The 12,304-nt window shown below is 38.5% G+C and overlaps 1 protein-coding gene across 9 annotated transcripts in view; it reads right to left on the reverse strand.

Annotated features, from left to right (window-relative positions):
* LOC117334131 (fibroblast growth factor receptor-like 1) overlaps window positions 1–12,304 on the reverse strand; it is a 285,047-nt gene that overhangs the window by 24,681 nt on the left and 248,062 nt on the right. For all 9 annotated transcript variants that reach the window (XM_033893598.1, XM_033893597.1, XM_033893593.1 and 6 more), the window contains one exon: window positions 1,582–1,709. In XM_033893598.1, the coding sequence (XP_033749489.1) occupies window positions 1,582–1,709 (128 nt within the window). The remainder of the gene's footprint in view (window positions 1–1,581; window positions 1,710–12,304) is intronic.

Raw genomic sequence — 12,304 nt, forward strand, 5'->3', positions numbered from 1 at the left:
CACGACGACACCCGTCATACTAATCTAGGTCACGACGACACCCGTTATACTAATCTAGGTCACGACGTCACCCGTTATACTAATCTAGATCACGACGACACCCGCCATACTAATCTAGGTCAACTTCAGGGCAATGCCATCGTCTCAAAGGAGATTAAGGTTTATGACAGCAGAACCACTTCATATATGAAGAAACATTCAACATGCCTGCCTTCAGATCGCATAAAGAAATACAATATTTCCAAATGTGATCATAATTTCGACAATAAAACCTATTGTTACGACTAAAAGTGTATCAATGATAGATGATGTCTGCCGATCAATATATTTTTATGGATCTCATTTTCCTTGCACAATATGGAGGTTTATCATTGTTAAAATATCGTGACATTAAGTAATCTAGAACTACAGATTCTAAGAGTCTTTGATCAAGACAAGCTGCAAGGGTATCTATTTAAATCTATTATCAATTTTATTCTCTATTTTCCGCAATTTTATGTTCGAGTTATCATTACACATTAAATATTCACATAAGTGTATGTTTGTGGCCAGGTTACACCTGAATATAAACCAATGGAAACAGTCCTCGTGCAGATGACGACAGATATGACACTGATTGTCACGTTTTAAGGGATATCGCACGTGCGGGATAAAGAATTTATTGATACAGACGAATGTATTTTATAAGTGTGCAAATCCTTGCAATAACCCAAAGTGTTAAGTGACGTCATATATATTTCTATGACGCATACTAAGTATAACTGGTGCTAGAGGCTCACCCCAAGGCTCCACAACCCTAACAACCCATTAGGCCTTGCTGTAGTTTAGGTTAAGGTTTACCGCCCTATTAACAGGACGGGCCAATTAAGGAAGCGCGAGATTTTGAAGGTGAAAAACCAGAGAAAATCCGGAGAAAAACCACCGACCTACGGTCAGTACCTCGCAACTGCCCCACGTGGGTTTCGAACTCGCAACCCAGAGGTAGAGGGCTAGCGATAAAGTGTCGGGACTACTTAACCACTTTAACCATTTAAAAATAAGTGTGTGCATATATTCACCGTAACACTGATTACTTCAGGATATTTACCCAGAGAAGCCATTGTTTAATTGAAGTGCATCACACATTTTAGCAAATTGATTTCGCTGTAAATCCCAAAACAGTAATGTTGTGTATAAGGAAAGTTCAATTCATACAAGAAAGAGGTTATATATGTATCGCGGACTCGTTTTCTACCAGGTCACGTGTTGTTGCCAATTCTTAATCCCTGCCCTCAGTACTCGCCTTTCGATGCTTATAGAACAGAACGTTTTAGCGTTGATCAAAGAAGTCCAATACACTATCTATGACCTCAGATCAAATCTCTGTACTTGATGCTTGTACATACTAGACATATATACTATCTGTTACATCCATGGACGTACTTTACCTTATTTCTGTAATTAGACCAATACCTATATAAATATATAGACATGTATATACCCGTGGGGGGGTCACCGCTGTATAACTTTACCGATTCATCTCCACTGACCTCTATGGTACTTACATACAGTATACTAGTTTATCTCTGAGCCCAGACTCACCTCTCTTGGTCCCAGATTCCTGATAGCACACTTAAGGACGACCGTCTCCCCTCTGTGGACTGTGATCTCCCTCCGTCCTATTTGGACGAACTCTGGATTTGTCTGGCGACGCACAGTTCGACCGGAAACTACAAAAAGGAGTTCAAAAGTCAGACAAAAGGATACATTTCGTTCGATGGCCAATGACAAGCACATATATCATGAAGTTGTATGTTCATTGAATTAGAAAACGAGTAAGAGTAATTTACAATATTATTTCTTAACTTAAAAAGCGGTATTTCTATACAAATACTAGCATATTTATCTCAATACTTTCTAATGGCTTGTATTTATAAGTAAACAAATCTGCTATCGATAACGCTAAAGACATTTTAATATTGTGCATACAGTTCATTCGCCTAGATGACTGACTACATTTCTTAAGCATGACCTTTGACCTACATACTAATATTTCGGTAAAGTATTTGGCATGCATTTGGCTCGTACATCGTAGATTGCATGCATTAAAATAAATGAAAGTGTGACTGATGATCACCGTTAGATTTCCCAACCAACGAACTGATTCAATGATTAACTATAAGACTGCACGCAGGCTCACCTTTAGCGCACGCATGGTGCACATAGGTTAGCCAAGACAAGCGTTATATGGGGGTGTCTTTAAGCACATACACGGAGCGTTAGACAATGTTGAACGATGCAGAACATCATAAAGGAAATATTGGTCACATAATTTCACCATCAACTCAAATATTGACTCAATACCAGCTGTTAAAACTTGTTATCTTATATGACAAAATCATTGATTGTTCATCTATGCACAACGTACATTCAAGTTTCCATAAATAAATACAACCATACATGTATATCTGTTAGTGAATTATGTAACAGAAATACATGTTCAATAAGAGGGGTTATTTCCCTTTCTTGACAGAGAAACAAACCATAACCCCGAACAAATATAGATATCACAATATCCTCATACATATATATATAGTAATCACCATGCCCACACGCATATATAGTTATTACCATACCCCCACATATATAGATATCACCATACCCTCACACATATATAGATATCACCATACCCTCACACATATATAGATATCACCATACCCTCACACATATATAGATATCACCATACCCTCACACATATATAGATATCACCATACCCTCACACATATATAGATATCACCATACCCTCACACATATATAGATATCACCATGCCCTCACACATATATAGATATCACCATGCCCTCACACATATATATATATCACCATACCCTCACACATATATATATATATATCACCATATCACCACACATATATAGATATCACCATGCCCTCACACATATATGTAAAAGTAGAGAGACTGGTCACCTAACTAGTGCATACTAGGGGGGATTTCCCTTTAGCCTAATGGTAGGATGTTTGCCTTTAGAGCCAGAGGTCAATAGTTCGAGTCCCGGCATGGGCAGGCTATTTATCATTACTCCTTCGTATTGCACACACACACACACACACACACACACATATAGAGAGAGAGATATAATAAATTGTTTTTATCCTTTCGGACGAAATATAAAAGTGAAATAAAAAATCCAACTTATGTTTTTTTTATTTCACTTATATATATATATATATTACCAATACCTTTCGACACTAATATGTAGAGATATAAACATCCTCTCGACACGTATTGATAACATAAATACAGAGATAAACAACAAAATCAATACAGACAAATTAAGATAAAAAAAAACAAAACACACTCAACATTTATGTATTTACTGATAAAACAGTACAGCACTGACGATATACAGTTAAATACCACTCACAGCATCAGGATTAATTTCTCATGCTTCCGCTCCCAAGTTTCGATAAAAACGGGATTTATCGACAAATGTTGCTTTAGCTCTGACAATGCTTTCGAGATTTAATAACCAATTCAGATTCGGAATTGGCCCTCAGTGATTTGAATGAATTGACAAATTAGTCAACCAGTTAGTAATTAACAACTGGGGCATTATAACACAGTTTTCGAATTCTAACTATCTTTAAGTTGATCAGGTTTTCAGCAAACTCGTAAACCTAGTCTTCCCCATCGACTGTATGAACAATAATATATATGAGGACGCCGCAACTTGATGATCACTCGTCCTATCCCGGTACAATTACACCAGCTGATAGCCAGTTGACCATGTTACAAACGGTAACATCATTTATCAGCGAAAAATCAAGGCAGAATTTACATGTTGTGAATCGATTAGACTTGCATAATTACGCGAGCATATGCTGTTTTTTTGAAAGTAGGTTAATCAAGTTAATCAAAAGCACGACGGGGCACTTTGATACTACCTAATTACATGTGATATTTTACTCTATGAAATCTGCACTTTAGATCGCGATCTTCTTCAGCAGTTTCAATTCCCTTAAGATTTGTACATGATTTCAGCAAGATAATCATGGTATTACTGAATAAGATCTAATTTGTATTTGTCACTGTCATGGGCGATCTTTGCTACTTGTGCCTGCTACAGAAATTGACATTAAAGGGTAGAATTCTAGCAGTGGATTGAGATTCCATCGCAACGAACATTCTCAACAATACAACATAACACACCGAACGTTCTATCCTGTTACACGAAGTTAATGCGTACTAGTTAGTCATAATCTGAGAGAGTATGAGGCAAAACGTTCTAAAACGAACCTAAAACTGAATATCACATGGTGTAATACTAGTCAAGTAACAAGAGGGAACGCGATGTATACTACTACAATACAGACACTGTTCTAGGATATACACTACCACAACACAGACACTGAACGGTAGTTAGAGGGAACTATAACGGGATGTACACTACCACAATACAGACACTGAACGGTAGTGAGAGGGAACTATACACTACCACAACACAGACACTGAACGGTAGTTAGAGGGAACTATACACTACCACAATACAGACACTGAACGGTAGTGAGAGGGAACTATACACTACCACAATACAGACACTGAACGGTAGTGAGAGGGAACTATACACTACCACAATACAGACACTGAACGGTAGTGAGAGGGAACTATACACTACCACAATACAGACACTGAACGGTAGTGAGAGGGAACTATACACTACCACAATACAGACACTGAACGGTAGTGAGAGGGAACTATAACGGGATATACACTACCACAATACAGACACTGAATGGTAGTGAGAGGGAACTATCCACTACCACAATACAGACACTGAACGGTAGTGAGAGGGAACTATAACGGGATATACACTACCACAATACAGACACTGAACGGTAGTGAGAGGGAACTATACACTACCACAATACAGACACTGAACGGTAGTGAGAGGGAACTATACACTACCACAATACAGACACTGAACGGTAGTGAGAGGGAACTATAACGGGATATACACTACCACAATACAGACACTGAACGGTAGTGAGAGGGAACTATACACTACCACAACACAGACACTGAACGGTAGTGAGAGGGAACTATAACGGGATGTATACTACCACAATACAGACACTGAACGTTTTACGGTGTATTTTATTGTTTTATATTGTATTGTATTGTTCAAGGGCCATCGACAATTTGAGTCATTTTTGACAAAAGAACATAAAAGAATTGAAGGACGTTGGTTTTCTGAACAAATATTTTAAACGTCATATGTCAACAACATCTAAAAATAATTCTACAAGACACGGTCTAATGAGTTTCTATTGACTCATGTAAGTGAAACGAACAAAAACAATTAGCATTGTGTTAGGTAGACACCTAAACACTATGTATTAAACATCCGTTTTGTAATCGAATATGCATATGATATGTATCTCTAGCGTAATACAATCAGTCAGCACGTTCGGGAATGATGGAAGCAATATGTGACCTACGAAATGTAAACAATATTAATGGTAAAGATAACACTTTTTTTTTCAATTATTGATAGTATTCTCGGAAAGTTTGTTATCCCATTGATGGTGAAATATTATCATCCGGGCCCTAGGGTGTGCAACTGTTGTCTGGAGTTGTAAGTAGCCTCGTATCGCAGGATTATGGCTAATTGCACGACTAGGAGGACGGGCGTATACGTAGTTATGGAATCAGTTTAGAATATATAAGACTTGTAGAAAACATTACAGTAGGCAGCATCAGTATCCAGAAGGAGACAATAGTGCGTATGCGACTCTACCTTTTGTGCTATTGACCTCGTCAGTTCTATACATAAAGAGTATACGAATCATGATAATATTACTATCTTTTTTGTAGACATGTTGATTATTTGTGTATTTTGTTTGTTTGTTTTTGTTTAACGTCCTATTAACAGCCAGGGTCATTTAATGCCCCCATCACACTTAGACAAAGACCACGAAGACCGCACTGCGTCCTTAAAATTTCGAGAAACGCAACGGGGTCGTGGCAAAAATGGAGAATTTTGCAGTTGTCACGTTCATATTACGCCCTCATTACGTCCTTGCTGGGTTCTTACTACGTCCTACACGTTTCCACTAAGACCTTATCTCGCGCATGTTCGCGCGTGCACCACGCTCTGTGTGTTCTTAATACGCTCTTACTACGTCCAAAAAGATCTTTCTACGCTTGCATTACGTAATTACTACGTTCTCTCTGCGTTTGCCCGTTCCCTATAAATACAACTTGACTTGTTTCTTTTTTCCATTCCCCTGCAATATTCACAATAGGCCGTGGTGGGAGAGGCAGAGGTAAAATGCTAAAAAAATCCACCACCAGTTGCCAGCGTTGTTGCATCCGAAGCAAGCAACGATGATGACGAAGAACCGCATTTTTCGACTGGTACAGGTAGGGCAGAGATAGAGGGCCATGACAGTGGCGACGAAACAGAATTTGAATTGAGTATTTATACAGCCGATCCTCTGGACGTGGTTTTGACGTGGTCGTAACCTGTGACAGACGTGTCGTAAACTTAATGAGCACCGTAAGAACGTACTGGAAACCTAACGTGGTCATCAACAACGTGGTATTGGCGTACCTTGGTCATTGTACAAGCGTAGAGAGGTCGCAATAGGAACTACATTGACGTAGCAAGAACGCACTGACAACGCAATGAGAACGTAATACAATCCTTTCCATCAGCGCTACGCTTCCACTGCGTCAACGAAGTTCTCATTGGGTTTTGGTTACGTCATTACCCCGTCAATACCGCTGGTACTGCGTCCCTGTTACGTTCTTGCTACGTCCTGATTGGACCACGTCCTCGCTACGCTTTTTTTGAACATGCTCAAAGTTTGTTCACGTCCTCCAGGTCCATGAAGACCATAACACGTCCTAATCGGTTTCTATTGAGTCTTTACTACGTTGTACAAGTTCTTTCTGCGTTCGCATTGCGTTCTTCAATTTTTTCGAGGACGTGGTTGGACGTAGTGGAAACGTGACCTAGTGTGATGGGGGTATAAGGACGTGCCAGGTTTTGGAGGTGGAGGAAAGCCGGAGTACCCGGAGAAAAACCACCGGCCTACGGTCAGTACCTGGCAACTGCCCCACGTAGGTTTCGAACTCGCAACCCAGTGGTGGAGGGCTAGTGTTAAAGTGTCGGGACACCTTAACCACTCGGCCACCGCGGCCCCTTAAATTTGTGTAACCCAAGTAGAGTGAAGGTCTCTATCTATTTTTTGAGCCGTCATAAACATTATTATTATTATTTTTTTTTTTTGTAATTAAAAGTCGTTTGGGTTTCAGTTAGATATTTAAAATTAAAACGATGACATCAGGTTGTATTTCATGGAGATTTTGTTCGGTACACTCAATTCAGACGCTGGCCCACATAAATGTATCTAAAACGATACTATGTAATACATATTTATTCTCTTTTTCATCTATTTCCGTACAAGTGAAATACACTTCTGTTATCATTTGTATTATTCATCCAAGGTTTCCCTACCAGATAATCACAAAAGTACGTGAACAGGACTACGAGACTGGTTTGTGGTCCAGAATTGTTAAGATACATTTTGCACATTCCTTCAAAATAATGTCTGATATCGATAGATGAAATATACTTAGTTACTTGTTTCAGGTGTTTCCAAATTTTTGTCAAAACTTGAGCATTATTACTCAATTCTATGTCTTTTCACAATATTAAACACGCAAACATGCATGTGTAGTAATCCTATTTCATACATGGCTAAGTTTACAACTGTCGTTATGGCCAATATAAGATCCATCATAAGCCACCCAGCCCATCACAGAAACACATAAACCTTTTTTGTTTCGCCTTAGAACATGAACATATATGTATACATTGCATACAGTATTCCTCCTCGATTTTCCAAACAAATATAGGATATTCTACGAATTGCACAAGCCACATTTCCCGATTTCCCAGTTATAACATTCTTTTACATCTGGTACAGGAAAAACGAGGCGAAAACCAATAGAAAAATCCACTAAACATCGTGATGGAAGTTTAACACATTTAATACTTAGCCATGGTCGATACTAACTGCATCAAACGCATTATCAGACCCAGTGACTCTCCCTCGAGTTCTAAAGCTCTCAAACCTGTCAGTATAGAACACTATATATACAAAATCTGGCGGGAAAGGTCACGCAGTGTGACGTCTCCAGCACCCACAATGTACAACAATATACTTTATGTGAGGATAAAAAATTGTTTTTGTTTAAAGAATGTGATTGGATTTCGGTATTTTGCATGATGCAAAGTAAATGAGGAAATACTTTTGTAAGCAAAACAACAAGAAATATAGTGCATTAAACGATAAAAAATTAATAGTCACGCACGCAAAGATCCGAATGACATCGTCTATTTTATCTCCGCGTGGTACGCCATATATCTGGTCGCGTGATTTTAGTAGTTCCACCGTTCTACGAAGGGAACGTTTTGAACAATGACAGCATGTTCTATGTATAGGATTTTGTGGAAAGCGCCGAGCGGAAACCTCCCATTTAACAATGGCTCTAACGTACAGCCCTACAATTTAAAATGGCTAACTGCAGGTTTTCAAAATACTGCTTTCCGCTCCCGACTCGTAATAGGCATGAAATCCTGAACAGACCATCGAGAAGTAATATTGAAATTGCACTTTGATTGGCGTGACTGGAAATTCCCAACATGGAATTCATCAGAGAGTTTTTTTTTCTTTCACCAAGTACTGCATGCGAGAAGAAACTTATATCAAGTGTATAAAGTTGAACAATCTTCCCTGGTGGAATCGTGAAACTGGGGTAGCATGAAGTCGTCTCGGATTTAGCAAGAAGTCGTCTCGGATTTAGATCCGTGTTGACAGGGGACTAAGAAAAAAACATTCCCAACACCATGAACATGTTTGTCTCCTATCTTATCAGTTCAAGATTTGTCGGTCACCCCGTACAGTGTGATTTCTCTGTGGACCCTTTGGGTATTGCGGGTAACAGGGACTGGCGACGTTGCAATAACGCCACGATGGCATTTCAATCAAGCCACGTAGACATAGTGTTGCACTGCGATATTTCTAAAATAGTTTGATAATTAGACTACGCGTGAATGAAATATCATGATGGGAGAAAAATAAGCATCTCCTACTTTGAGGTTTGTTTGTTTGTTTTTTTGTTTAACATCCTATTAACAGCCAGGGTCATTTAAGGACGTGCCAGGTTTTGAAGGTGGAAGAAAGCCGAAATACAAGGAGAAACATCACCGGCCTACGGTCAGTACCTGGCAACTGCCCCACGTAGGTTTCGAACTCGCAACCCGGAGGTGGAGGGCTAGTGATAAAGTGTCGGGAAACCTTAACCACTCGGCCACCGTGGCCCCCTTACTTTGAGGACGTGACAGAGAAATCTCCGAACCTCAGGGTGATACTCATGACAGCAATCTCATCCCTTGAGTTGGTCATTTCTCTATCACACCTTCACGGTAGGGAAAGCTTATATAAATCGTAAAAGTGAACAGCTCTGACACGGGATTAATTAATACAACCTAAAACATGAAAACACAGTACATGCATAAATTTGATATATTTGCATTTATAAATAATATTCAATGTTGGAAGTTTGTTGTTTAGTTTTTAGGGGTTTAACATATTTACAAAAACCAGAGTCATATGAGGAAAGGTGTTAAGGAAATATTTATAGACGAAAATAAAGCACTGAGAGAGTGAATAATGGAGAAAGAAAGGAAATATTTTACATCCCAAGTGTGGTAATTGGGGCCGGGATATCTATTTGGTTTTTCCAATGTCTCCTTAATAGAAGCATGGGTTCCAATGTTGGAAGACCGGGTAAGAATGTTACATCCTCTATATCTGATATCGATAAACTTTATAAAACGAGAAAACATTAATCATTCAACAAAACGTCCTGTAGATACAAAATGTAACTATAATTAGGGCACAGAACACGAAACAGTGCTAGGGAATAGGCTTCGTTAAAACCTTCAAATGTGTTTTTTTTATATATTGACGTGTATATTTTCTGTAGCTTTCGTGAAAGTAGCGATTATCGAAAATGTTTACAGCGTTATCAAATGTCATCTATACCCACAGCTTACATTAACACCTTGATCCGTAGCGAAGTACAAAAAGATATGCGGGCTTATGTAACGGTGTGATAGGAGACCATTGCACGTGAGAGTAACGTGCAGTCTGCACAAACTTGCAGCAGGTTCATCACAGTGTGGAAACTATTTTTTTTATTGTGCTAGATGCCATTCAGGTCATCTTTTATAAACTATCAAATGAACAGTATCTCTGAAACACCTGTGTTTATCAATAGGATGGCTAGAATTTCTTAGATGTTCTTTTTTGTTAAATAAATGATTTTATCCGATGGTATCCGCTTTTGCCAGCGTCGAAACCTCACCTGGGGTACAATCTGCCTTCGGCATAATACATATAGGATATTTTAGAGTTTCCAGTTAAATATAACATCAAAAGTATGACATAATACCGATATAGCCTGTCATACGATTGAAATATATGTTGTATTCCGGGGGAAATCATTCAGTAATCATGTGTTAGATTTTTAAAGATGAAAAAAAAAAAAAAAATCTCTAAAAAGCCTATGCATCGAAATAAAACGCAGAAATTAGTGACGTGACGTCATATGATTGATTTAATTTGCCTGGTTTATCGTAACGGGAACAAACAAGGTCATTTTGAGGCAGGGTCTCCGTGTAGTAGTTGGTGATTGCCTCAATGAACAAAGTACGGGAGGGCCATTGGCCTAGAGTCGAACCACGTACCTCTGATAATCACATGAGATAACGTGGCCGGCGCTCTAACCGACTTAGCTATCGCGCCCTAATGGAAGGTCTGCTGTCATGGGGTCTGCGTTGATATCGAACACAGAAATGAAATTGACTGTGACGTCAAATTATTATTTTGATAAGCTGGACGACAAGACGACATCTTTTTGAATTGGCGTCCCAACGCAATTTCTGCTCCTACCAGGTAACATCTCATTGTAGAATTGTTGTCGAATGAGTATCTTTATTAGAAACTACAACTCTTATGGTAAAAGCGCAGCAAAGTAACTTATTATATTACCTTCGCAACATTTGAATCCGAACCAACATGTCGCAGATTTCCATGTGACGAATATACAGCAATGGTCTGATTGGTCGAAAACAAAAAGTATATCATCAATAGTATAAATAGTGACGATTTAAGTTTGTATTAATTTGATGTTTTCTTATATTTCAGTGTTCTTTTTTTGATAAAGAGTTTCCCACGATCGCATGTATAATGGTCAGCATTTTATAATTCAGACTGTTTCTAATTTTGACTGACCCTAGCCTGCATGGTTGGTTAGATATTTAGTATCTTTCTATCTAACGTTTTCCAGATTATTATGCTATTCATTTCTACTTTCAAATAAAATCAAACATACTCAGTCATTCAGTTATGTTTAAATAAAACCACCAATAATAACTCTCTACATTTCATTTCGAATGAAGATCAGTCGCCATACGGAATACATGATATAACATAATCCAATATATTAATAGAAATTTTATAAAGTTTATGCAAATCAGCTATCAGTGATCCTGTGACAAGGTCTGCTGCTTACGTTTTGAGCATGGAACATGCGTTGATTAGCATACGGTACTATCAGAAGGTATACAATTGTAGAACATGCTTGATTTGGTATGGTTGTTCAAGGACGGCTTCCCACGTATGCGAGATGCATGAGTTTGTGCACGTTGGAGGTTGCGAAATGTTTGTTTCCTTGTGATGGCGCAAAACTGTTGACAACATGAAGTCTTTTAGAAAACCAGTAGGGTCAACGTTCTTATTACAACTTACAACAATATGGATATCATTAGTGCAGCTCAGTGTATGAGATACATTTTAAGCGAACAAATGAAAAGCTGGCATTTACGTAGGTCTAATTAAACACGATGTTGATTACTTCCGGCACTTTAGGAACACCTGACAAACGTTGATTATATAACAATCTTTCGCTAATTTAAATGGATACTTTTACTTCTGCAAATGAACTTGGATTTTTATTTGTTGAGAGAAATGCTATTTTTATACACATTCAACGATGGTAGATATTTGTTTTCTCATTTCCCTTTGTAACCTTTTCAGTAGTTCCGCGCTCTCACATGGAGACAGACAAAGATCTATCGCAGCCTCCAAACACAAACACATTCATCATACGTATGCATCTCGTATACAGGTAAAGCCGATCTTAATGGCTGTAGTTGATGATAGAACGTTAAA

This window comes from Pecten maximus, chromosome 9 (assembly GCF_902652985.1).
Source record: "Pecten maximus chromosome 9, xPecMax1.1, whole genome shotgun sequence".
NCBI lineage: Eukaryota > Metazoa > Mollusca > Bivalvia > Pectinida > Pectinidae > Pecten > Pecten maximus.